Source organism: Erpetoichthys calabaricus, chromosome 16 (assembly GCF_900747795.2).
Source record: "Erpetoichthys calabaricus chromosome 16, fErpCal1.3, whole genome shotgun sequence".
NCBI classification, from domain to species: domain Eukaryota; kingdom Metazoa; phylum Chordata; class Cladistia; order Polypteriformes; family Polypteridae; genus Erpetoichthys; species Erpetoichthys calabaricus.
Window position 1 is genome coordinate 103,283,896 of NC_041409.2, and position 27,195 is coordinate 103,311,090.

At 51.0% G+C, this 27,195-nt stretch overlaps 2 protein-coding genes across 3 annotated transcripts in view; one reads left to right on the forward strand and one right to left on the reverse strand.

Annotated features, from left to right (window-relative positions):
- aqr (aquarius intron-binding spliceosomal factor) overlaps positions 1-27,195 on the reverse strand; it is an 869,120-nt gene that overhangs the window by 535,087 nt on the left and 306,838 nt on the right. The window lies entirely within an intron of this gene.
- The window catches only part of stxbp6 (syntaxin binding protein 6 (amisyn)), an 89,711-nt gene that overhangs the window by 14,927 nt on the left and 47,589 nt on the right, over positions 1-27,195 (forward strand). For both annotated transcript variants that reach the window (XM_051919994.1, XM_028821899.2), the window contains exon 2: positions 6,948-7,136. In XM_051919994.1, the coding sequence (XP_051775954.1) occupies positions 6,983-7,136 (154 nt within the window). In that variant the 5' untranslated portion in view covers positions 6,948-6,982. The remainder of the gene's footprint in view (positions 1-6,947; positions 7,137-27,195) is intronic.

The window sequence follows — 27,195 nt, forward strand, 5'->3', positions numbered from 1 at the left end:
CTTGCTGACTCTTCTGTCAGCCACCAGCTTGTGTATTGTCATGGGCACCGTCTGAAGGGTGAAGTGACCAGCACTGGCATTTGGTGACCGTCTGAACACGACTTGATAAACTGACCAGCCTGGAGCGTGCCATCTCATCTGCCTGGTGCTGCAGCAGTGCTATGGCTCTGGGGCTTAACTCTCTTCCCACGCTTGTTGGCTTCTTGGCATCTTGTCATGGAGGCTGCCAGCTTTCTGACAGCTTGCAGTTTTCCTTTCATTGCTTCTTGCTTGGCACAGTGACCAGATATCGGCGGGCTACCAAAGCAGAGCATTCAGTCCTCAGGCTTGTGTGGGCACCGGCCGACTCGTATTAATTAGTACAAGTGCCACCCTGCCCATGATCGCGGGCCATATTGAGCTGGCGTGTTGGAGAGGAACTCACAGAAGTTGTGAAAAATAAAAAAGATGAGCACCTCGACCTGCTCTTGGTGATGCCCACAAACGTCGTGCCTTGTGTCGTATTCATTGTTGTTGTTGTTGTTGTTTTGTTCCTTTATTTCTTAATTGTTTTCTGGTCCCTTGTCCTTCTCGTTGCGCTCCTTGTCTCTTGTGCTGTGTGTTATGTGGAGCTCGAGGAGGCGGGGCCAGCTAATTATGCAGATGAGGCGCTGGCCAGCCCTGCCCACCCGTCTGGTGGTCTGACTTTGGGGTCTCCTTTTCTGCTGAACTGGTTTGCTCTTTTCTTTAGATTGTTTTCCTTCTGCCTTGATCTTGTTTGTCCTTTGAACCAGCACTTTAGGGTCCCCCTCTCCTCCTTTGACTTTGAACTCTCAAGCCTTCAGTCCGCTTTTGGGCTTGTGCGGGCCGGGGATTTGAGGGGTTGTGGCTGGCAGGAGTCCTAACGTAATAAGAGACCAAAGGATGGTAAAGAGATGGGGCCCTCAAACGGCCTGCCCGCCTCTAAGCCCCCTGAGGCCTGCCATGTCCGTCGTCCATCCCTTGCCATGACTAACTGTGGTGTGAATTAATAAAAAGTACCAGGGTGGCATCTGCTGCCTCTTAATACGTCAAGTGTCCTTGGTTCAAACCCCATGCCCAGCTGTTGACCATGTGCACTTGGCACGTTCTCCCCATGTCTCAGTGGGCTATCCCCCTCCACCCCCACCACTACTGTTAACTGACAGTTCTTAGCCATGGCTGCCAGTGTGGGTGTGTGTGGGCCTGGTGCCTGCTCCCCTTGCACTCGGGGCCGCCAGGCCAGGCTCAAACCCCCCCATGACCCCAAACTGGGCCAGTGACTTCAGTGTTTAAACGACTGGGTGGATAATTTAGTGAAACTTTCAGGGGCATCATGTGAACGGTGGCTGCCAACCCCGACTGTGACCACAGCCTGTTATCTCACCCACACCCACCCCATGCCAGTTTACTCCATGCACATGGTCAGAGAGACCCACACAGACAGAGGGGAGAGAGCCTGCAGACGCTGCCCATATAGCGACCTTAAACCCCTGGGGCTGACGTATGCCACTGTGCCACCGCTAATTCCCAAGTTCAGGTCACGCCTGTGTGCAGTGCCTGTGGTCTCACAGGGTCCTTGTGTGTTTTTTTCCCCCCACTTTGGCTGCTGTAGTTTCCCAGAGGGCCCACTGGACGGCGTTTCCATGAACCTCTGCAGCTGTCCATCATCATCATCATCATCATCGTCGTCGTCTTCTTCTTAGTCCCACAGTTCAGTTTACAAGCCGAGTATGTCGTGCCCACTTCACTTGACAGATGCGGTGGGATTTGTTGAACGCCGTCTCATTGTCTCTTCTCACCCGCCTGACCTTCGGCACACAATTAAAAGTTGGTCACCATGATGGATCTCTGGTCACCCTCATCCCTAAATTGATTGTTCTCATTATGGCGCCCAGAGCGTGTTCTGATAAACCAGGCCCTCTGCTTCGTGGGGTCAAGAAAGATGCTGACCCATCCGTAATTGGTTTGTGGTCTCGGGCACTAGACCTCGTCTGCTTCATCACATCTCAATAAATGTGTCCTTGAGGACACAGGGACCCCTGGACTTATCACAGGAGGCCTCACGTCCTGATGCCATACTTTGAAGTGTCGCAGTGGTGTTGATGCCAGTCCTCCTGGGCACCTGGACTCTTTCTCGCTCTTTTTCACCTACTCAGAAGCCACAGTTTCAAGGCATTGGGACTCTTTGACTGGTCACTCTGGTGTTGTGTTCCTGGATGCCAGTCACTACAGTCTGTCACAGTTGTGTGGACCTTTTAAAATGCCATAGTCACGGGGCACCAGAACCCTTCAAAGTGCTACCGGGCTCTTGACCCACTCCAATGCCATCTTTGCCATGACTATTGCAGATCGGATGCAGGTGTGGCCCTCCTGTACCCACTTATCCCCCAGTAACTCCTTGCGTGGTTTCGGAGGGCACCGTTTCTCTTGTGGGCACACAGACCTGCTTCTAATGGACGTCCTCATCACTGAAAGGATGGGTCTGGTCACCAAGTACCATGTGCTGATGTTTGGGCCTTGGGCATGTCTGTAAGGTACTCTTCAGAGCACTGGGCATTGGCCACACCTGGCACATTGGTTCACCCTTCTAGATGGGCACCGTGTCCTAGTGGTGGTCACCAAAAATATGGCTGGTGATGCTGTGCGTAACGGCTCCGTGGACCAGTTGTCCCCACATGTCACCAATTCCAGAGTGTACCGATGACTGCCAAATCCCTTCTGTTTATTTTCTGCCCTTCTTGGGTAGACCTGAGGTGGCAGTGCTGGGCACCACAGGACGATTTCAAAAGCGATGTGGCCTTACTGGTTTACCTTACGTGGTCCGCATACTCATCTGGCTGAAGGACGTGCTGAACGCGTGGGCACAGTGGGCATCACTAGTGTGTCTTGAATATGAAGGTAAATGACTGACTAAAATGTTAAGTGGGCCCGCCGTCTTCCTCAAGACCCCCCAGACTGGATGGAGTTCTGCGTGTTCTCCCTGTGTCTGTGATTCCTGGGCTTATTTAGCACAGTGTTGGGTGGGTTTTGCTGCACTGGGTCTGCCAGGTTGACATCTGGGGACACTGCAGTCAGTCACAGTGACATTCAGCTTGAGGTGACTTGTGCTGGCTGACGTGGTGCGTCCCCCGTTTGTAAAAAAAAAAGAGTAGACGGTGGCCATTGTGAGTGAATGGCATCAATGCCAAGGTCTGTCGAGGCCATCAGATCCACTGACCCCACATGTGCAGATGGCAGCAGGCACCGAGGGTGGTCTTTTCTTGACTTCAGTTCTGGTGCCCACTGGAGCCTTGCTGAACCCCACGTGGTCTTTTGGGATGAGCTTGTACCCCTGTCAGAGTCGGCCCCTGCCACTTTGATAGATGCCTACCATGGGTCTCTGGCCTGAATCGGGCACTTTAGCAGATGCCTTTCATCTCGGCGGTGCCCCCTGGCTGCCTCTGTGCCCACCATCCACATTGCTCTTCACTCCCCCCAGCTGTCCCATTGTGCGATTAGCCCCCCCAATGCGTTATCTGAAACAATGAGGGCTCTTTTCACATTTTGGATTGAGTGGGCGGCGGGCCCTGACTCCACAGGGTGGTCCTCTTTCTACTTTCTTTTATCCGTTGCAGCTGGGGGGGCATGTGAAAGTGAGTGAGAGGGGGCCTGCTGGTGAAGGCCGCTGCCTCAAGACCCCTGGATTCATCAGCTGGCCTGTGCTGGGCACAGCATACTTGACTACTGAGGGGGCTTGTCTTTGGTGGGACTCCAGTGTTTACGTGTGATGCCTTATTGGTGTGGTTTTCTGTTTCCTGCTGACGCACAAATGCAGAAGACGACAAAGAAACGTCAAACACACAACTAACAGCGAAGTTCTGGGGGTCCGGGGTGGCTTAGTCTTTCAGACTTGATGGGATAGGCCCCAGCTGCCCTGGATAAGTGGGCTTAGAAGATGGATGGAGATTTTGTAACACAAGGTGGTGGTGGTGGTGGTGGTGGGGGGGATGGTCCCGTAAGTCCATAAATATACAGAAGACCGTCAGGGCCCACCGAGTGTAGAAGTCGCTGGTCTGTGAATGAAAGCCCACCTCCGCTCTGCCATTCTATAGCTGAGCAGATCGGAAGTCCCTCGTGGTTTGTTCCTCCATTTTAGAGCCATTGTGCTGCCCCCAGGTCCCCCCCCCAACCCCCCCGTGATGAACCCCAAGACATCCCTGTAGCCTGTGTGACGTCAAATATTATGGGGTGCCGAACAGGTAAATGCCTCGGTTTTATGTATGGTGTCTGAATGCCATCCAGTGCCAATCCCAATTCATCTGGGGGTCCTGTAGGACTGAGGCCTGTTCCAGCAGCACCAAGGGCAAGGCTGGTGCCAGTGGTTAACAGAGCCACACTGGGTAGACAGTGGGGGCGAAGCTTGGATGGGGTGCCACACACACACACACACTGTGCCAGGGAAGTTACACTGATGTACCGAAAATGCCACTCTTTAAGATGTGGGAGGAAAATGCAAAGAGACGCGGGCAGAGCCCACCCAGACCTTGGCTGGCCATGAGATTTGGGCCGCCTAGGTTTGTGTGTGCCCACGCCGGATCTTGTCAGCGAGCTGGCAGGGTCCCGTGCCACAAAGAAGGGTGGCGCTTGGCCTCATTGTCTTCAGTTGGGCTGTGATGAGAAGCAGCTGTTGTGGTGCCGCGCCTCAGCACTTGATGTTTTTGGCAGCTGGGCGCGTTTGGGGAGTCTTGTCAAACACAAATAAAGTAGCCGTCCGTCCGCCGCTGAGCTGTAGGCGGGGGTCCGTCCCTGGGCCTTTGCAGAGGGGATTTTCTGGGCCCGCGTCATTCTGGTAGCTAAATGGAGACGCGCAGCAGCACGGCTGTTCTTTCTTTCTTTCTTTCTTTCTTTCTTTCTTTCTTTCTTTCTTTCCAAACCAGTTTCAAGGTGCCCATGTGTACGAGCTCTTTATGGAGCTGGAGCCCCTCAGTCTGCCCCATGAGACGTCTGTAGCTGTTATATAGCGCCTTTTTCAGCAGTACGCTGCACATGACATCTTTTCTTTTCGGAGGTGAGGTGCCGATGGCAGCCCCTTGTCCCCCGTGTAGCCACCCTGATTTTAAGCCACCAGCTTGGCGTCTTCTCATTCAGGGGAGAGGAGGGATGGCAGAGTAGGAGGAAGCCCTCCGGAGCGATTGCCAGTGGCGTTGGTGTGCCATTTGTCACAGATGCCTGGCTGTCAGGCGCTCCGAAGCGGTAAAGGTTATCCCAGTCTGAGAGTCAAATTGATTTTGGATACGCACGCCCGCCCGCCCGGCGTCTTAATTGGATTGGAGGTCCTGCGGCGGCTGTGCTTTGTCATTCGTGAGGCTGAAGGGGTCCGTAGGCCTGGTGGGACTTTCATACGCCAATCCTCACATTTGGCGTTACTCTTATTTCTTCACCACTGTGGTGTACGCCTTTTTAACTGGAAGCGAGTTATAGACGACCCCCCCCGTGTCCCCTCTAAGTGCCCGATACTGTGGCCATAGACGGCCATCAGTCAAAGTGAAAGTCCGGGGCAGATGACCACAGGCCATGAAGGAGGACAGGCTAGAAAATGGAGGATCGTCCGACTGAATGTTGGTGCTTTTAACCTTTTTGTTTGCTCGCTCCGTCCAACAGACGAGATGACGTCGCCCTGAGGTCTGCCCGACCCTGGCTGGCAGTGTGGTGAGGGCCACCTTCAGGTTTCTGTGTCACTTGTTAATGTTTGTAATGCGTGTCACCAAGAGCTTCAGTGGCTGTTGGGGGACCTTCTGTGTGCCCTCCACAATCACATGGCCAGCTCCCGGCAAATTGTTTCCAGCCCAGTTCTGATGCCCACTGCGGAGACTCTGACAGAGCGGGTTGTGCCAGCAGATGTCCTCCGTGAGGGTCCTTTCCCAGGTTGTGGCCCCTCGATTTGCTTGTATTCTCCTTGGACTCCTCAGTTTCAGTCCTTGGGGTCGCCCGTCACCTGTGCTTGCCCAACTCGTCATCTTCAAGATCTGACTGGTCACTTGCTGCCTGACTTGTGCCACCACTTGACAAATGTCACTGTGGTATTCGCCTAACCTGGCTGTGCTTGTGGCTGATCGGTGTGTGTAGTGTGACAAAATGGCCAACACAAAGCCTTGTGTGAAAACGAGGTGGGCAAGAAAATGTAAAAAGCAAACCAACAAAGACCACTGGGGTCGGCGTAAATGAATGATGCTGCTGGCGTGGCGAGCTGCACACTCAGACATGAGGTCCTCCGATGACTGCCCACTTCCAGCGTCAAACGTCTTTCTATCCAATTCAAGGTGGATGAGGATGTGATGTCAGTAGTTAGGAGGCGGAGCTACTGGGAGTGGTATTGCCCTTCTCATCAGGGCCTTGTAGTTGCCCCCTGGTGGTCCATGTCTGACAGTGCACACTGATTGAATGGTTTGGGGTGGGTCCCCTTGGCATAATGTGATCAATTGCATATAATATTGTGTTGGTGTAACAAATGCAGTGATAAATGTGGTGCCAGTCAGGTAGGGGGCGCCGATCAGACAGCGATAAGTACGTACGCTTCGAGGCATGAGGGCTGGGCAGTCAGTAGGTGGCCTTGTCTCCTAGGCCGTGTTTGAGGGTCTTTTTATAAGTGGGGGGCCTGAGAGTTTTTTAGCAGTGAGCCCAGATCAAGTTTGACTGCCATCCTGGTGCTGTGGCTTCACTGCTGCTGTCTCACTGGCCTTTGACCCCTCGGGTGCCTTTCCGGCCTTTCTTTGTTCCTCATTGGCATCTTGGTGGGTGGCCTCTGTTTCGGAACAGACTAGCTCCCCATGCGTTTTCCAGGAGTTTGAATGGTGGTGGACCTGCCAAGTTAAGCTGCTGTGTTGCCCTCCCAGGGGTTCCTGCTGGGCCAAGAGCTCCACACTGCTTCAGACCAACAGTCCAATCTGGCTCTGTGTTCTCCTTTACAGATAAGACCTCCTCTTGTCCCGTGCCCCTCATTAAAATGAGTGCCAAGTCTGCCATCAACAAAGAGATTTTCGCTCCTCATGATGAGAAGATGCTGGGCGCCGTGCAGGTGAAGAGGAGGACCAAGAAGAAGATCCCATTCTTAGCCACCGGCGGCCAGGGCGATTACATGACCTTCATCTGTCTGTCAGGTAGGCTGAAAAATCGGGCAGGGCCTGGTAATATGATTTGGGGGGTGGCGTTGGGTGGAAGGCAGGAGCCCACCCTGGGCAGAACACCAGTGTATCACAGCGCACACACACACACAGACAGACAGACAGACGCGTGCCAGTTTGAGGTGCAAGGTAAAACATGCCACCCTGGCACAGGGACGCTGAGCTGGCTGGGATTTCAACCCACCACTCAGTTTGTGCTTAGCCACATTGGTCCAGTTTCAAGACCCTGGTCATGCCATCTTTGGGATGGCAAAAGACAGCAGAGCAGCCAGAGCTGCCAAGTATTTGAACCCAGCTCCCTGAGGGTGTGTGGCCAGCCAGTGTGCCAGTGAGAAATGTGGCTGCACTGTTGGCAAAGTGCCACGTGTGGACAGGATGGCTGACTTCACCCTTATGCCCATGTGTCTTGAGTTGCCACCAATGTGTCCACCTCCCCCAAGTAGCCCCCAAGGTCACTGGCGTTGTCCTGCCTGCTGCAGTTGGCACCAGTGAGTCTCTGCTTTGATGATCTGATCCGAGTTCTTCCATCCAGTGGCACTTGGCAGCGTCTCTGTGCCATCGGCATCTGTTGGCAGGATAGCTGGTCAGTTTTTTTCAGACCCATTGCAGGTTCCAGATTGGCACTGCCAGGCTTTTCTCCCTGCAGCACATGTGAAATCCTTCTGTGACTCGGCAGGCTGATGACTGGGTCCAAGTTTTGGTGGTGGCCACCCTGATGTCCAACTGTCCATGATTTGAGCCATGTGTGAATGTAATGTCTGTCTAAAGTGGGGAAGCTGGCAGGTATGGGCTGCTGCCACTTTAGTGCCCATCAGTGACCTGCTTGGCCTCCTAGGAAAATGGATAAGTTTGCCCCGGACACGTGTAAGGAGCTATAAAGGGGCTTGTGACGTTAAAGTGGACATTCAGATAGACTGGAGGGCCGCCCAGGACGCCAGCTCCTTCCCACTCCTGCTGCACTCCTCACTTAATGACATCAAATTCTCAAGCCAGTCCAATCCAGTTCAGTGTCACGGAAGTTGAACTTCCCCAGGCAGCACTGGCCACAGTGCAGGACCAAACTGGGCAGGAGGCCAGGCCATCACAGGGTCCACACTGAGCCACCAAATGCACACATGCCCCAGATGGGCACTGGGAGAGCATGCAGACCCCTGTAATGTCTTACTTCTGGGGCGTCTCTGCGTTTAAACATTTTATCTGCTGCTTTGCTAACGTCTTCTGTGTCTCCTGCGGTGACGTCGGTGACACTGAGGACTGTCATTTGCTTATCTGATTTGGGGTCCTCCTGCTGGTTTCTTTCTATTAGGAGTTTGTCAGGTCATCCATGACTGCATGTCAGTACTCGGCCTCTAGGGGGCGCTTGGTAATTAAAGCGTATAGAAGTGAGCTGCGAGGGAGTGCAAAGGGTCTGTCCAATACCCTGAAGGTCTCGGTAGTCCCATTTGACCCTGTGTGGCCCTCCTTGTTTTAATGATGGACTTTGCCTCAAGGGGGTTGCTGGGCTGTTGAGTGGTCCCTGTGGTATAGAGAGACAGCAGGGTTCTCCTCAAGGTTGTCAGTCGTCCTCATTCCTGAAACCCCACCCAAGCCTGCTGTCCTTTAGAGACAGAGAGGGGTCTCCATTGGCCTATGGACTGTTGTGGAGTCCATTATGTCCCCTCTTTGCTGGGCTGACTCCATGCTGGTGGTCTTGTCAGAGGCTCTCCTCTCCTCTCCTGGTCCCCCTGAGATGACGTGGCTCTAGTTTGACTTTAGTGGGCCAAGTGGTCGTTCGTTTCCAAAGTATTTGGCAAGCCCCAAAAACTCAAAGGCTGGAAACAGCAAGACCCGCCTGGTGAGGGGGTCATTGTAGCCCCCTGAACCCCAGCACTGCTTCTGGGTGCTGTAAAGTGGGCACTGCACTTTCGGGAATCCAGAAGTCTTTCCTCTCTTTTCCTTCTTTTGTGTTGGACGATGTGAATGGTGGAAAATGAAGTTGCCTGCCAGGCCGTTGGAATCTTTAGGGGGCACATGTGCCGGGGCACATGTGCCGAGGCACGGATTAGCAAAATGCCAAGCTGGAAACTGGCAGCTCGAGGCTCAGGATGTCAGGAAGCTGGGAAGCGGATTGTGGTCGGAGAGTACCATGGGATGTTTAAAGCCCCCTCTAAGTCATTCAGGCGTTTTGTTTTTGATGGTGCCAGAAGCGGGCACGGAGTGGGCACTGTGGTGCCAGGCAGTGGATGCCAAATGAAATGCTGACTTTTAAAAGCAGGGGGACCAGCTGTGACTTTTAAGGCTTTCGTTTCTTAGACAAGTGAGGAGGCGCCTCCTGCCTGAGGCTTAATGTGCTTGCAGCGCTCAGAACGAGCCGCTTCATATAGCGCCTTGCTAGGGCGGGCATTTTATATCGCCCTCTCATGGAGTCACCTGGCGCTTTGGTTTGGGACGCCTTCTCTTTTGGAATTGGGAGGTCAACAAAGCTGCAAAACTCCAGTCACCTCCCAGTGGGACTCAAAACCCACCCGTTCACCCATTTTTAATGAACCTCTTTGATCCTTTTGGGGTTTATTTAGAGTTGGGGCCTGTGGACGAAATGCAGAATCTGTCCTGAAGGGGGCGCAGGACCATTGTGGGCAACACTCAAAGATGTCGGGTAATCTGACAGAGCACTGGGGGGCCGGTGGAGGAAACGAGGGACACCAGGTGGAAGTGCGGAGATGCTGTATGGGGGATCTTCTTCGTGGTGTGCTCACTGAGTAAGGCGCTATATCTCATAATGTTTTCTTATGGTGTAAGGCGCTATATAGCAGTGAGGGTATCATGTTCTTATTTCTTTGTAGTGCTGACCATGTAAGCTGCTGTATATTCTTATATTATGGTGGTGCCAGCAGTGGGAGGTGCTATATGCCAGTGATGACACTTGGTGCCACTGCCCTCCTGCCAAGTTGTGTGATGGACGATCGCAGGAATCAAGGGTAGAGTGGTCCTTTCATCGGATTGGCTGGCCCGGCGCTGACTCAGCTGTGGAATGGCCAATAGGGGGAGGCGGCTTGATGGCCGAGGTCTCCAAGACTATTATGGGATGTCATCTCCTGTCCTTGTCATATTTCTGTTGTATTGAGGATGACTTGTGTTCTGTTCTGTCTATTGTGTTGCATTGAGCCCACTTTGTTTTTGACACCCACTGCACGCCCAACCTACCTGGAAAGGGGGTCTCTCTTTGATCTGCCTTTCCGGAGGTTTCTTCCATTTTTTCCCTACGAGGGTCTTTTCTTTGTCTTCTTAGAAGAGTCCAGGCTGGGGGGCTGTCAAGAGGCAGGGCATGTTATAGCCCACTGCGGCCCTTCTTGTGTGATTTTGGGTTAAATAAAAATAAAAGGTATTGTCTTACGTTGTATGAGAGCACTGCTTGACCGTGTGAGGGGCTGTGTAAGCGGGGGTCACGCAGTTGTTATCTTCATTGTACTTCAGTCAGGCCGTTCCTGGTGGTGATTTGTGCTTTCATTTGCCGGCTCCCTCTCCCTCCCTGTGCATATTATGGGGTGTTTTATAATTTGCCCCAGAGCGCTTGCCACTGTGCCTTAAGGTTGTTCTCCCCATGACTGGCGCTATATAAGTGATAAGTTAAAGCAAACCAGAATATGACACGATGGGTCCTTCTATATAGCGTCTTTCATTGTAAACATGTCAAGGTGTTTTCAGTGCAGCGTGCCCTGAGATGTTGCCAACTCCTCCTGTGCCTCGTAGTGAAAGGCGCTTTAAAGCTGAGCTGCACTGGCCAGTAAACAAGGCTGCGGGTCTCCCGCTTGTCCGCGTGCAGACGGAGGAGGAGGAGGAGGCAGGCGCTGGTCCTCCAGGACGTTTAGAGAATGCCTGAGTGAGTGGCGCGCTGTGCGTCTCCATCTGGGTGCCCGTCTCCTCAGGCCGGCTGGCTGGTGCTGAATTATTCAGGCGCGTCACCTGCCCGGTGTGCCACTCTCACAATGCGCCAATTGTTTGGCTCGCGCTTTGCGTTGCTTTGCTTTCTCTGGGTGTGGCTGAATGTCTCAGTAGGCCTCGGGGGTGGGGGGGGAGCCACTTCACACACGGCGTCTTACTGGAAGTCGGCCCTGATGGTTGAGCCTTTGGGATTCGCAGCACATGCTGCCTGGCAGTCCGTGTGGACACTCGCAGATGAAAGGCTGAAGCAGAAGACCCCAAATGAATGCATAAGAAAAGGGAGAAGGAGGAAGAAGGGGTCTGTCCGCCGAGCCCCCTCGTGTCAGACACGCGTCATGAAGACTCTGGCTCATGCTGGTGTCGGGGGTCTCTCATGATTTGGTGACGTCTCCACTACTCCTTCACCTGATGGTAGACCCCATTCATGGCAGGAAGACTCTACTTGAGTCAAGTGTCCCCCCAATGCCCCGAGGCTCTCTCAGTGCCCTCCTTATTTATTGATAAACTCAAACAACACTCAAGTGACAGAAAGTTCCAAAGTCACAAAAGAGCCCAGGGACACAGTTGGAAACTTGAGGACTGACTTCACTGAACCACAGGCACGCTGAATAAGTGACCGAGGAGTGTGGTGGTCAGTAGGGCTTTAGGGGTTTTCAGCTCTCCGTGGACGGTGGCCTGTTTTGAGTTGACCACGACAGCATTTTAGTTTCATCTTTGTGCCCCTTTACCTTGATGTAATGGAGGGCTGCTGTGACGCGGGTCTCGGAGGTCCAGCATTTACACTGGTGCCGCGCTGCTCAGCCTGGTCTGGGGATGAAGTCTTCAAGGCTCAGTGTGTGTTGGTGTTGGTGCAGGACTGGCCCTCTGGCTCTGACCCTTGTGCTTCTCTGCGTATTCCTCTTCAGCTGCCCTCGTGGTGGGCAGACAGGGAGTGTGTGGGGCCGCCAAAGAAAGGAAGGTAACTGACGTATCCAGTAGAGGCTCACTTGAACTGGCCAGGCCACCAAAACTACCAGAGCGGACCCCATAAGTGACGAGCTGGAAAAACAACGCCAAAGGTTCACAGTCCTTGCAAACAGACCCTCAAGAGGGAGGATAACTGTCAACCTGTGGCTTGAGAACAAAAGAGAGGTAAAGAAAACACAAAGACTGAAAAGAAACAACAGAAATTGTCAGAAAAGAGCGATAAACAGCAAAGTCTTCCAGTAGAACAACCCAAGAGAACTGGGCAGGAATGTCCAAAAACCAGTAACCCCAAACAGAAGTAGCAAAGCTTACAGGACTCAACAATAAACCAATGAGCACCTGTTGCCCAGCCGCCTTAGTCAACTTAAATAGCCAGGGGGGCGGCTCAGGAGTGGTGATGTTGGTGTGGCCCCGCCTCCCGGAGCTCCTCCCACTGTGAACAAGAAGCAGAACTAAAGTTAATTAACCCAATGTGGCCCCGCCTACCGGGGCTCCACCCACAGTGAACAAGGATCAGAAGTAAAGTTAATTAACTCAATGTGGCCCCGCCTCCCGGGGCTCCACCCACAGCGAACAAGAAGCAGAAGTAAAGTTAATTAACCCAATGTGGCCCCGCCTACCGGGGCTCCACCCACTATGAACAAGGAGCAGAAGTAAAGTTAATTAACCCGACACGTGCCTTCAGACGTTTTTGTTGATTATGGTCTCCACCTTCAAGCTGACCACAGCTCTTACTTCACTTTGGATGACCACGTGCTTGAAGTTCGTCATGTGCTTGCGTTTCATCACTCAGTGAAGCCGACGTGCTGCGTTAGTCCACTTGAGCTGCTGATTTCCATTTCACGAACACTTTAGTTTAGGTTCTGCTAAAATGCCTCCATTACTCGTTTGCTTTGAGCTTTTGAGGGTTTGAGCAACGGAATAAGAGAATAAAGATGGCCAACCAATCATTTCGGAGCACTCGCTGCCACCCCTGAGCTTGGGGACCTTGGGCCTCCTCGGTGCATAACGTGAAGCCATCTCTCTGAGGCCGTGATCGGTGTGACGGTGGCGTGTCCGTCGTTCTTCTCACAAATACCTTTTGCAGACCTGTGGTCAGTGGAGGGACTGAAAACCTGAGAGGATTTGTGGCTTCAGCCAGGTGACGCCATTTCACTGAACAGTCTGGCAATGTCCACTTGCTCTGAATCAGACGTCACTCCTCGAGATGGTGGCACGAGATGTCCCCAAGTGTGCCTTTACTCTGAAAGCCACTAACCGGATGTCTCGGTAACAGACGCAACGTCCTCGTAGAAGGTGGGGACGGCCCTAGTCAGGAGGATGGTGCCACTCAACAGACCCTGGTTCAATGCCCAAGTCTCTGCACCCATGTCTCTGCTTTGGGTTTCCTGGAGACTCTTGACGTTTGTCAGGTTTGAGGGGCTGCGCTGTAATCAGCTGGAATCCCCTCCACGGTGAGCGCCCGACTCTTTCCTCTTGTTGCCAATATGCCATCTGGCTGCCCACAACTCTCCACAGCTACAGAAAAGGGATGGTTGGATGGAGTTTCAAATGGAGTGATGGTGGGCTCACTGCTGGAGCGGACCCTCATTTCAAGCAAATGGAAGGTAGGAAGGCTGCTGTCGTGTAAAAGTGAGGCAAAGCGGCCACAGACTGAACAAGTTGGCAGATTATCACGGTGGCAGATAAAGTGCCAGGCCATGGCCCAGTGGTTTAGGTCTTGGACTGAAATCAGAAGGAGGCCAATGCCAAGTGAGGAAAGGGTGAGAAATACACAGACGGGAGTCCGGGCAGCGGAGCTCTTGGCCATCTCGTCTTTCTCGGCCATCTCGTCTTTCTCATTCATGTTCCCTTGGCCTGCTTTTAGTGAGGAGGGGCGCGGGGTCCGCATCGCATTCATTTTGTCGTCGAAAGTGAAATGAAGAATCGAGCACAAGTACATTCTGCGGCCTAATTGGCTTTGGCATTTAACATTTAGGGAGGTCTTAACAGCCGTGTGGTGCAATGCACCTTGGGAAGTCAGTGAACCAAAGGTCACGACCTCTGAGGACACACCCCCAATGTCACAGGGTGTTGTTATCCAGTGATGGGGGAGACAAAATTGGCGACGATGAAGATAAATAAACTCGTGGCAAAAATAAACAAATAAAACCAAAAGTAAAGCTCCGGTCCGAATCACGAAAAAGATGAAAACCACAGCCAAGATTCCAAAGAGAGCTGCACATATTCACCGAGGGATAATGCCAGCCTGGTTTAAAATGCGTGTAGTCTCCACTACACAGGAGAGGCGAAACACAAAGCACAGTGAAAATAAACTGCATCAACGTACAAGGTAACCACGAAGATGGAGCACTAAACCTGACGAAACAGCGGCGTGTACGCTCAACGGGTTTACGCCGCATCCTCTCCCTTCACGTGTGGCCTGTGGTCTGATTGAAGGCCACCACACGGTTGACTGCATGGCTACTTCAGGAGCTCCATCCTCCTCGTTGTGATTTTGACTCATCCAAGTTCAATTTATGAAATTAACAAAGGAATAAATAACGGCAAGGACACTAAAAATCCAAAAATAAGCAGGAATTCAAGAAGAAGAGTCAAAAACAAAGGGCCAATGGACAAAATACGAACACCCAAAGGAGAGAGAAAAGCAAAGTGAAGACCCCGAGGCCCACGTGAGGCTCGAGCTGATTATATGCCACAGGCCAGTTAATTAAGGGTCTCGGCCCCCCTCCATCAAAGACAATTAAACACTCGGTGACATTATTGGTAAACAAGGCTGGCATCTTTAACAAGGCGGCTAACCCCGAGATACTGAAAGAGGGCTTGTTAAGGGCAGGAGAAGTCACTGAAGGGGAGCGTAATGTTAAAAATAAGACGGAAGACGCAATGGAATCCAGCAGAGAGACCCACGCAAAGCCCCTGGCACTTCCTGCTGCCTCCGACCAACGGGGAGTGACAGGATTGGCTGACTAAAGTGTTCTCCCGAAATAGTCTTGCCTGCGATTGGCCAGCCTTAAGATTAGGCGAGCCTTTGTAACAGTAATTGATGGCTGCCCTGCCCTGCCCCTTCTGAAGCCCCCCACTTGCGTTTGTCTCTGCCATTTTGGGGGTTTGGTTGCTGGAGGAGGTCCTAATAGTGCCTGATCCCTCTGGCTGGCCTTTTGGTAGGAGGGGACCTGAGCGTTTGGCAGAGGAGGACAAAGTGGTCAACTGCTGTGCCCGTTTTGTGCCATGTGGATTTCATTTTTGTATATTTATTTTGTTGTTTCGTGTGGTGATGCTCGCTGGGTGGACTTTGGGCTGCAGTGATGATGTCCACGTGACGGATGGTCAGTTACAAGGTGCAGCAAAGGGCTTCTGTAATAACAGACAAGGCAATCGAGGGTCTCTCAGGCCCAAAGTCACTTTACAAAAACAAACCGAGAGCCCAAACCTTTCAAATGACCCAATGCTGACACTGAGCATAAGAGACGTCACTTTCTGGACAAGTCCAATCAGTTTGAAGACAACAGTGAAATTGGAATAATAAAAGTTCAACATCTGAGTGACTGAACAGCATGCCGATTGCTCATGCCACCCACAGCCTGACCCTGATCTGCCCGTCTGGCGGTGGCTCATGGCGGAGAGGACACTGCAGTGATCTCATGCATGGTGGAACTCAGGTAGGCCTGTGTGAGCTTAGAGAAGCTCCAGCCGCTGAGGTGACGCAGGTTTGGAATTGCTAAAGCTCAGCAGATGGCACGCCAGGTCGGGTTCTTCATCTGCATCTTGGTCAGGCGGCACCCCTTTGACATTCCACTTATCTCCACATTTCCTAAATTAAATCTCTCCTGTGCTGCCAATAGTGCAGAACCCATAGTTTCCCTGAAAGAAGTCACTTGTGGGCACTGCCATGACAAGGGCTGCCTGTGGGCCTCTACCCATCCTGCTTTTACATTGGTGCCCTCACACATGAGATGTGTGTGCCCAGCGGGTCTTTCTTTCTGGCTGACTTGTTGGATGTGGCAGAGGATTGCCTGCCAAAGAGCAGGGCTCAGACTTTATCACGGGGTCTGAATGGACAGAAGAATACAACGGCGGGTTTTTCTGCCAACGCAGGTCCTTCTGCCTGCAATTAGGTGATTAGAAAACGTCAGCCGTCGATCCAAAGCTTCATGTGACTAAGGAGGCATACGGCGCTGCTGGAATCTGGACAAAAGGGAAAATCGAAAGTTCAGAGCCCAGGCTTTGTCCATGGGTCTGTGCCTCTTTGTTTGAAGCCCTGAACAAGAACCTAGCTGTGCCACCTGGGACCACCTCCTAACGTCACAGCCTTTGGGTCCACTGGACTTCAGTTGAGTCACCGCTTCATCTCCAATCTTCTAAACTCCTTCATTACGTTCTCAAGGCCATATAAGCCGTTTGATAGCCAAACTCCTCTGGCCGGGATGCCCACATATCAGGGGGCTTCGGCTTGGCCGGCTGTGCCTGGTGCCCTGGAGGAGGTCCTGCCAAGAGCAAGGCAGATTTATTGGTTTTGAATAAGATCTAGGATATGACTGGAGGTTGAAACAGGGGCAAAGTTCAAAAGTAGTCATTTGGGGCATCGTTTGGGGCACCCACCCAGAACACAGCCTGCAATGCTTGTAGGTAAAGATGATGAAAATCCCCAGGACCAGATAATATGGACCATCAAGTTCTTAAGGAGGCTAGCGAGTGCAGATGGAAACCCTTGGCACATATTTAGAAAGTGACTGCGCACTGGAGAGATTCCAAAGGACTGCAAAATGGCAAATATCATCCCATTATATAAAAAGGGTGACTGGGCAGAGCCAAGCAACTACAGGCCAGTAAGATTAACGAGCATCACAGGAAAATTAATGGAAGGAATTATTAAGGAAAAGATTGAGCAACACCTGGCAAGGACAGGAGTTATTTGGCACAGTCAGCATGGGGTCAGAAGATGGAGGTTGTGTTTGACTAACAGGCTGGAGTTCTATGAGGAGGAACAAAAGGATACGAGCAGAGTGGAGCAGATGAGGAGAGGGTGGGCATCAAACTAAAAAGTGGCAGTTCAGGGTGTGGTGTGTCGATGGGCGCAGAATTGGCTCAGACACAGGAAGCAGAGGGTGATAGTGTGAGGAACCTCATCAGTACCTGGCCAATGTTAAGAGTGGTGACCGGCAGTGCAGGGGCCGCTGATATTTTTAATATTTATAAATGATTTAGATAGGAATAGAAGGAACAAGCTGGTGAAGTTTGCAGATGATACCAAGATAGGTGGATTGGCAGATAATTTGGAATCCGTCATATCATCACAGAAGGACTTGGACAGATTTGTGGACAATGAAGTTTAATGTCAGGAAATGTAAAGAATTACACATAGGAAGTAAAAATGAGAGGGTTGAATACACAATGGGCGGTTGGAAGATCAAGAGACCACCTTATGAGAAGGATTTAGGAGTCACAGTGGACTCTAAGGTATCGACTTCCCAACAGTGTTCAGAAGTCATTAAGAAGGCTAACAGAATGTCAGGTTATATAGCGCCTTGATGTGTGGAGTACAAGTCACAGGAGGTGACACAGCTTTATAACACATCTGGTGAGGCCTCATCTGGAGTCCTGTGTCCAGTTTGGGTCTCCATAAAGACATAGCAGCACAAGAGAAGGTCCAGAGAAGAGTGACTGGGCTGATTACGGGGCTACAGGGGATGAGTTATGAGTGAAGATTAAAAGAGCTGAGCCTTTACAGGAGATGAAGAGGAGACCTGACTGAAGTTTTTAAAATGATGAAGGGATTTAGTCCAGTGGATCGAGATGGGGACTTCAAAATGAGTTCATCAAGAACACGGGGACACAGTTGCAAACTTGTGAAGGGTGAATTTCACACAAACATTAGGAAGTTTTTCTTCACACAGAGAACCACAGACACTTGGAATAAGTGACCAAGTAGCGTTGTAGACAGGAGGACTTTAGGGACTTTCAGAACTCGACTTGATGGTTTTTAGAAGAATTAAGTGGACTGGACTGGTGAGCTTTGTGGGGCTGAATGGCCTGTTCTCATCTCGAGTGTTCTAATAAAGTCCGCCGGTCCAAAAACATACTGACTGACTCGCTAAAGTCCCTTTAAAGGAGAATCCCGAATCTCGGATGACCAAGGACCATCACCTTCACGCTGTCACATTGGTGATGTCATACGTCACACACTTCTGCTGTCCAAGAATAGGAACGCCATGGCAATGGTCAACAAAAGTCTCCCCAAAATAGCAGCACTAATGAAAGCGCAGTGGCAAGAGGTGAATACTCACTATAAGAGTCTGAATGGAGATCTTAAAAACACCCAAAAAACACCAACCGGGTACCAAAGGGAGAGAAACGATTCCCAAAGGACCACTGGGCCTCTCCTTTCAGTCTTTTCCAAGCAGTAAAAACGCAAAGACCTCTTATAGAAGGCTGGGTGAGCATCAGGGGTCCTCCATGTTGACTTCAATACCCAAAACTGCCAAAGGCTCGAGGAGGCCCTTTGGCTCAACGGTGACCGCTGTGCAATGAATAACATCAGCTGCGTTGTTATGGAGGCTGAAGGTGTAATCTTCATCTCCGCTGCGAACACGGAGTCCTTCCTTACCTTCTCCATTGCTGTTTGCTGTTGAGGACTTGAGGGTGTCACTTGGGCCTCAGGGGAGCTCGCTGGCTCTGCTCTGCCCACTGCCTCCCATCTTTCCGGTCACGTGACAGGGCACCAGAAGTGGCATAAGAAGTGCAAGTCAAATGCCCCAGACCGTGTGTCGATGAGGGCTCTGGACGTCGAGTGGACTTTTCACTTTCCTTCTTCCACTGCTTGTGTTTTGTGCCCGTGCCAGCGCACCACCAGCCACCGAGTCCAGGGCAGTCCGCTCTCGCCTGCCGTGCTCGTCTGTTCGGTCTCTGTGACCTTTGACCTCCGAGGTTATTCTGCACACTTGGGGTTACCAGCTGACGTTTTGCTTTCGTGTCTAGTGTCGCCACTGCAGGCTCCGCTGTACTAGAGTCCACCAGACAAGCAGACTCTCCACATTCTCCATGCGGCTCTGATTGTTGAGCACAGACATACGTGAACTTCGAAAACAGACAAAGAAAGAGGCGGCCCCCCCGGTACGACGGTGAATCCAGAGGCCCACTTAAGCAACTTCAATCCACTGGATTTGAAAGAGCTTTTTGAAAATCAAACATCTAACGGTCTTTTGACAACAGGAGACCACCGGCTGCATTGAAAATGAGAGGACTTCGAGGCAAATTGGATTTCACTTCGCTGTTAACAATTGATAATCTCAGCTAATCTGGCCACATGCTGTGCAAGAATTGGAGGGTCTGACCCCAGGTGGTCTGTGAAATGCATGAAAAGAAGAAGGTGGGAGTCAAAGTCCTCTTTGCTTTTGCCTTTTGTTTTGGTGTCGCTGAACATCCGGCATACAAGCATTTCATGTTGTGTGACAACCACAAGTCCATCCACAGCAGGCAAGGGTCTGGTGGAGACCACTGACGCACATTTCTAGGAAAAAAATCTCCGCACGCTGAGGAGATTCAAGAGGGCTGGAAAGCAGCAAATGTTACACGATGGATTAGGCAGATCCAACTGACGATGGGCCCGTAAGCGTAACGTGCATCATGGGCCAAAATACTTGGCGAGCTGATGCCACATTACATGACTTCTAGACCAAGGGGACGTCGCACTGGGTGACCTCGTTGTTGGCACATGTCCGGTTAAGTGACAGCATATATCAAATCAAATGACTTTGTGCCAACGGGTCCGAGCCGGGGGACCTCTGTGAGCAGCAGACATGTCTGGTGAGTACTGTAGAGCAGTCGGGACGAGATCAGGCCCTTCAGCCCAACTGAGCTCGCCAGTCCTGTCCACTTCATTCTTCCAAAATATCATCAAGTGGAGCGTTGAAGGTCCCTAAAGTTCTGCTGTCCACCACACTACCTGGTCACTTATGCCAAGTGAGTGTCTGTGGTCCTCTGTGTGAACAAAAGCCTCCTAACGTTTGTGTGAAATTTACTCTTCACGAGTTTCTAGCTGTGTTCTCATTGACCCACTGCACTAATGCCCTTCATCATTTTAAACACTTCAGTCAGGTCTCCTCTTCATCTCAGCTCTTTTAATCTTCAGTCATCACTCATCCCCTGTAGCCCCCCATAATCAGCCAGTTGCTCTTCTCTGGACCTTCTCTAGTGCTGCTATGTCCTTTGTGGCCTGGAGACCAAAACTGCACCCAGGACTCCAGATGAGGCCTCACCAGTGTGTCATAAAGCCTCCTGTGACTTGAACTGGTTATATAGTGCCATGACGTGAGCAGTTGATCTACAGTTGTGACTCTGTTGCAGTAAGTAAAGCCTTGTTTGCTTGGCAGGTCCATACTCCTCATTCCTGCATTGTGCTTTCAGGGGAGCGGCCTCTGGCTCCCGCATGCACTGAGACCACCACTACAACGTTTTTTAGTGTCAGGGACTACACGACCGAAGTCTGTGACACAACGGTGATGTGGCCTTCATTGATCAGCCTTTGGGGGTTCAGCCAGGGGGATCACATTTGACTTCATAAGGTGGAATCCCCTAAGGAGGCGAAAAAGATGGGAGACGCGGACATGAGTTTGGATTATCAGAAGACCTTCGATAAGAGAGGTGCGGGGTTCAAACTAAATGAAGCGCTTGGGTGTCATGTGCAGAAGCTGAAACTCCGTGACGAGCAAAGGATTGTGGGAGAGGGAATTGGGTGACATTAGAAGGGGAGTCCAGCAGGGCTCTGAGAAGCCGCTCTTTGGGTGGTGGTTACACCAGACCCTGGGCAGATCTGCGCAAGACGGAATTTAAAACTATTGGAATGAATAATTTGAAAGCTGAATATGCAATGAAAGTACACACCAGGGAGTCCACATCCAGAAAGTGGAGTGTCGTGATGAAGAAGGGCTACCTGGAGGCGAGGTTATATAGCGCCACACACACACACACACACAGTGGAGGTTACGCTGTATAACTTACTATGAAGGCCTCACCTGGAGTGTGCTGTGCTGCGTTGGTCTCCGTGTTACTAAAAAGACAAAGCTGCACTAGAGGAGGTCCACAGGCCCATTCAAAACCACAGACCTCAAGCGAGGTGGAAGGAGTGAAGGAGTTGATCCTGTGAGGCAAACCGAGATGAAGAGGTGATAGGACAGTGGCCTCAACAGTTGGCAGCCATCAGGACTCTTCCTAGACTTGGCCAAACTGTGGGAAGAAAGTCCTCGATCAGGCAGGTGACCAAATACCTAATGGTCCTCTGAACTGAGCTTTGGAAGTCCTCTGCTGAGCTTCAAGAATCTGTTGTGGAGGGATGGCCATCTTAGCAGCACTCCATCAATCGGGCATTTGTGGTAGACCACTCTGACCAGTGGTTTGCTGAGACATCTCTTTAAGTAGAAGTCTGTCTGCCGATGACGCGGCGCCACTGCTCCTCACCTTCCTAATGCTGTCCCTTCACCCTTGAGATGTGTCCAAAACTTGACTGCAGTCCACCAGCAGCAACCTGAATTGACTGGACATCACCTAGAGAGGCACAGAAGAGAAGGTCCGGACGAAAACCAAATAGTGACATCCAAGGCCCCCCTCCACAGATCAGTGACCCTTGTCAGATGGTAGGATGTTGTGGCCCCCAATTTAGGTTTAGCTGGTCTCAATGTTTTTCTTCACAAAGAGAACCAAAGACCCAGTGAGCGCATGGCAGACAGTGCTTTATGGGTGCCAGCCTGTCCTGTTTGGGGGGACATTAGAGACGTGTTGGTCGGCCTGAGCGGCCCGTTTGCTTCACACCTCTTTTCATGTTCACTCATCATGGAGGAAGTCCAAAGCAGAAGACTTCCGTTTCAGGGCAGAACCCACAGCTGACGACTGGCCTCACATTGCTGTCGATTTAAAAAAGAAAGAGAGAAACACAAAGCCTTGGCTTTGACAGCCGACTGCACGGCCCCTCGATGAGGATCTGAACGGCGGCGCACACCTAAACGTCGACTGGCGGCTCACACCTCGCTTCACCCGCTCAGAACGAGGTCAGGAGCTGGCATGTTGGCGATGAGCAGATCACCTGCCGCTTGTAAATGGAGTACAGAGGGTGGGGGGATTCCTGCACGTCATCTCTGACACACAGAGTGAAGACCCCCGAAGTTTATTTAAAACAAATACATAAAAAGTGAAGAAAAGGAACACCAGGAGGTGTTGTTACTGGCGTCATAACATAAGTTCTAAAAACAGAAAGGTGGTAAAATATTCAGCATAAAGAAGAATACACTGAACTCATTTTACTGCCAATGCACACGCATTACAGAGTGCTGCTCACATGCCCAAGTCAGACCCGCTGCCCTGATTGGTTACAGATGGGTGGGGTTGGACACCTCTCACCCAATGAAAAAAATCCATACGCACGTGGCATTGGCTGACTTGGCATTCACGCTGCTCACTTCCTCATCAGAGTCTACCGCCACTTCAATGATGAGCCGGCTGGGATAACAAGGAGTGCCATCTTCATCCAGGCCGAGATTCCGCTGGCAGCAGCAACAGGCACAATGACATATCAGTGACATGAGAGTTCATAGGAGGGACTTGACGTGGGGGGAGACCCCAACTGTACGTGCCTGATGTAACATCTGCCCTAGAAGGAGATGGCAGTCCATCTAAGAGCAGCGCCAGCGCCAGTCTGTGTTCTGCCAGGAGGGTACACATGGCAGCACAAAGGGCATCATCAGGAGGTCCCGAACAGCAGTGACTCGGTCAAAAGCCAGAGTGGGAACGAGAGGAGGTCCCCACAGGCCTAGGGGCCGTCTAAAGAGCCATGTGGCGTGACCTCCGGACCACTCCAAAGTATAAAGCAGAAGGGGATTTCTTTTCAGACTCTTTTTTTTCTGCTTTCTTTTCTCACCCTTTTGAAATATGCAGAGTTTCAGATTCTGAGGGTGGTCTTTTGATTATTTCAGGGGTTTTAATTGTTTTGATCTCTTCCCCCCCCCAATGGCAGTTTGTTTTGTTCAGTGATTTTTCTGGATTTGTTGCTGTGATGCAGTAAGGGGTGTGGTTTTGTAGGTCATGACCTGTGACTCACTGTTGCATCAGTTTAAAGGTCGTGCAGCTCCTGGTGTCCTTTAAAACTTTATAGTTTAGGTTTAGTTTATCATGACCACAGAACTTCTGACCTGACGACCGTGCGCTTTGACTTATCGCCTGTGTCTGCTGACCGTGTGCCATCTTCTGGCCCCTTCCCGTTTTAAAACTTGTCATCTCCATCTATGGCTGGATGAATCGCTACGGAGAGACAAACTCAATCCTTAAAGTAACGCTCAGCGTCGCCCTGTGGCAGAATACGCCTGCAGTATAAAGAACTGAATGGTGTCACCAACAAAACAAAGAATGACCAATAAAGTAATGAGAACTGGCGCCTGAGGTAAAAGAGAAGTTACCTCTCCTGAGGCGTTAGCCTGCTCGACATGAAGAAAGGCGCCATGCCCAGTATAGCACCTGTATGACATCTTAGGGGCACAGGGAGCTGAATGAGCCAGGCCTGGCATGGTCAACAGTAATGGAATGGCTTCATTTCAAATTCTGTAGGAAGTTTGCGGACGGATGGCCTAGGTACCCGTAGGAAACCCACAGGGAGAAAGAGCACCAGATGTGAGCGACGCTCAGGCCAGCACTGGTGGAATATAAACTGGGCAGGTCAAAAAGGGACCAGGACAAAAAATGGACAAAATTCACCAAACCGAAACAAAGACCCCATCATAATGACCACAACTACCATAACTATGCTGGGCTGAAGTGGGGGGCTTATCACGAGGGGACAGCTTAGCAAACCAAACAAGCAACGGCCTCCCCTCATTTGTGAAATGCCACCATGGGGGCACATTGTAGCGGTAGGTAAAGCTTTACAGATACACGGGTCAAATCACGTTATACCGAAGTAACGACATTTTCAGAATATTGAATACTTTTCATTGGCCCAAACAAACGGTCATACAAAACGTCAAACTGATTCCGTTTCAACAAAATGTCAATTTCCGTATAATGAATGTTATTTCCAACCAAAAATGGCTACCGAAGGTAGTAATGCAGTGCAGAAAAAATTTTGTCTTGCGTCTACACTTTCCGTGATGAATCTTGGGAATCCAGCAACAGGCTGTCTCAAAGAAAGAGAGAGTCTGTGGCAAACTTTCTGGACTCGGCGAGAGTATAGGTGCAATGTCATCCACACGGCCGAATTCTGGGTCCACCTAGTGTCCATGTCGTGTGCCGATACTGTACTGTCCGAGTTTCATAGCGCTTGAGATCAGCAAAAAAAAAATTCACAATCCTGGAAAAAGTTGATTCTGGAATGAATAAGAATGATGTGACAAAAGTGTTCAGAACCGCTTCTTCATCTTCATTTAACGTCTCATTTTCAAGTCCAACATTTTTTGCAGTAAATGTTGTTTTTTTATACAGGTATTGTCGAGCTGCACGAGAGACACAAAGGAAAACACAGGCGCTTTATTACCACGTGGAGAAGGCAGGCCCAGTCTCAAGGCTTCATTCAAAATGGACACTCGTCCTTCTTTAGCTCCCATCAACCGATTAGAAGAACCACAGCGAGTCAGAATCACCACTGTGGCAGACGCGGTCTGAAGAAGAGCGATCAGGAGAGGGTGAGGAAGGTGTTCAATGTTCTAAGTCAAGCCTGAGGCCATAGAGATTACTATTCCTTGGTTTTTCTGTTTACCGGACGCAACAGAGCAGCTATGGAGGTGTCCTTGCACTGGCCGCTGTCGTTAGAGATGGCGAATCGCCGGTGACCCAGTCACGATACGGGGTTACGTCTTTTCCCCCTCATGTATTTTATGGTCCCATGAGCTTCATCACAATGGGACTCTACCTGTCATAAATATTAACATAAAGGACCACCAGGGCACGTCTTGATACCTCATTCAACTAAAACTCAGACTGACTTGGAAAACGGAAAGAATACGCGCTGTGAGCTCGGAATTCCTACTCGCAAACTCGGGCCTGGTCTCTCAAGTCTGAATTTGTCTGACTTCCGATTATGACGTCCGTCCAAAATGGCGACATGCACCGCTAACCGGGAGTTGAGTAGCACTTTGGGTTTCATCCATTTATCAGAAGCCTCCATCCGTAACACTGAGAAGGTAACTTTACCAGAACAGACTCAAATGGACTAAACGATGTGCTCTCGATACACGCCGATGTTCGCTCGAGACGCTCGATAGTTGCTCTCTGCACTGTTATAATTGCACCTTCCAAGCACAACTAGTGCTGAGCGTAAACTTATTTTTTTTAGACGTGGTGACCACGTCCTTTTTGCCCTTTTCTTGCTCATCGGTGGTTTCTTTGAACCGGACTATAGAACTGTTGGTTAGCGATTTCTGCTAAAACACCAGCTTTTATGGGGCATCCATGTTTACTTTCCCACTTGTGTAGCACAAACTCACGGAGGTCTCCATTGACGCGATTACAACTTTCGACTCCTCATCTCTGCGATGTGGCGTCAGAGACAGCCTTATGGCGGCGGGGACTCGAGTGTTTACAGGCCCGCCATCTCTCAGCCAGATTGTCATTCTGCTGTCATGGTACCCAGCATCTGTACACGTGTGCCACGTTTCTACCGGGTTTTTATCAAGTCCTTATTAGCTACTGGGATACTTCATTGATCCTGAAGGAGTACCAGTAGCCAAGACCGACCCAGACCTCTGCGCTCTACAGATAACATGAAGTACGCACACTGGGGTTGTGATCTTACAGTCCAACGCGGGTGGCACACAATGATAAAGTGACATAATATTAAAAGTAAAAATAAAATAAAGGGACCTGGCTTTTGTTTAAAGTGTGCAGGCTGTGTGGTGTGGTGGTTAAGGCTTTGGACTTCAGACCTGGAGGTTGTGGCCTCAAATCCCACTACTGACACCAGTGTGACCCTGAACAAGTCACGTGACCTGTCTGTGCTCCCACTGGAAAACCAAAAGAAATGGAACCCATTGTATCATAAATGGTGTAAATCAGCCAGCTAAGTAAATGTCAAGTGAGACCAAGCAGTGAGATATCAGACATAGCGCGTGGCCCATGTGGCTTATGAGCAGAGCAGGAGCATCAGGCCCAGAACTCAGCCAAGTTTGGGAAGAGTTAAGGTGTCTAATGGCTCTTTGGTATCGGTCTGCCCACATTGCAGTTCTGTGGTAGCAGACCACCACTACCCAAGCTCCTCGGCTTAGTCAGGGTGGGGTGCAGTGGCTGGTGTTCATTGTCCATAATACACAGCAGCTTCCATACTGTCACATGTACCAAGTCGAGTGAAGTTCTTCCTTGCATGTGCCATCTCTTCAGAGGCGCGCCCTGTGCCCTCGGTGCTTATTCATCACATACCTGGCCGTGCTGGCCGACTTCTCGTGAGCAGCAAAGATCAGGCCAGACGTTTTGGAAGAAAAGGGAAATGCCAGGCGCTCATCCCACTGCTGCGCTTTCTCCCCCGAGGCGGGCAATTAAATGAGGCGTTCAGTTTGTCATCTGGCTGACTCATCCAGCAGCAAGCGAGGCTAACGAGAAATCTGAGATCCGGATTTTACAAAGCTTACTGGCTTACTCCGAAGCACTCAAATCTGGGCACATTACTCGAGGTGCCAGGGGGCGGTGGGCTTGATTTGGGCCTCCATACCTCCATTTCTACGTTTAACACCGGATGGGCTAATCGGGCCCCCGTCAGTCGGCCTTACTGCCCAGGGCCACTTGGTGGCGCTGTAGCCTTACAGCCCGGGGCCTCGTGATGTTCTGTGGAGTTTAAACATGGATGGTGGGCCCCTCTGCCCATCAGCATGGGGGGACCTGCTGTCTGAAGCAAAGTGTTGGCAGAGGGTCAAGGAGAAGACAAAGGCCGCTGCTTATAGACGGAGCGATGGCAGTGCCACTCTAGTGGAGGACCCCTGGCAAATGGCATAGAACCTTAAGAGTGTGACACTAGCCTTTCTTGTCGGTGCCACCTCTGTGTCTTCGTTTGGTGGCATTTATTGATCTGAACCCACATGGCTTCTTTTGTAGTTTATGGATGCCTCTCAAGTGCCCCCTAAAGGCAAACTACAAGGAAGGAGAAAATCCGAGCTACAGAGCCCCGAGGGTCACACGTGCA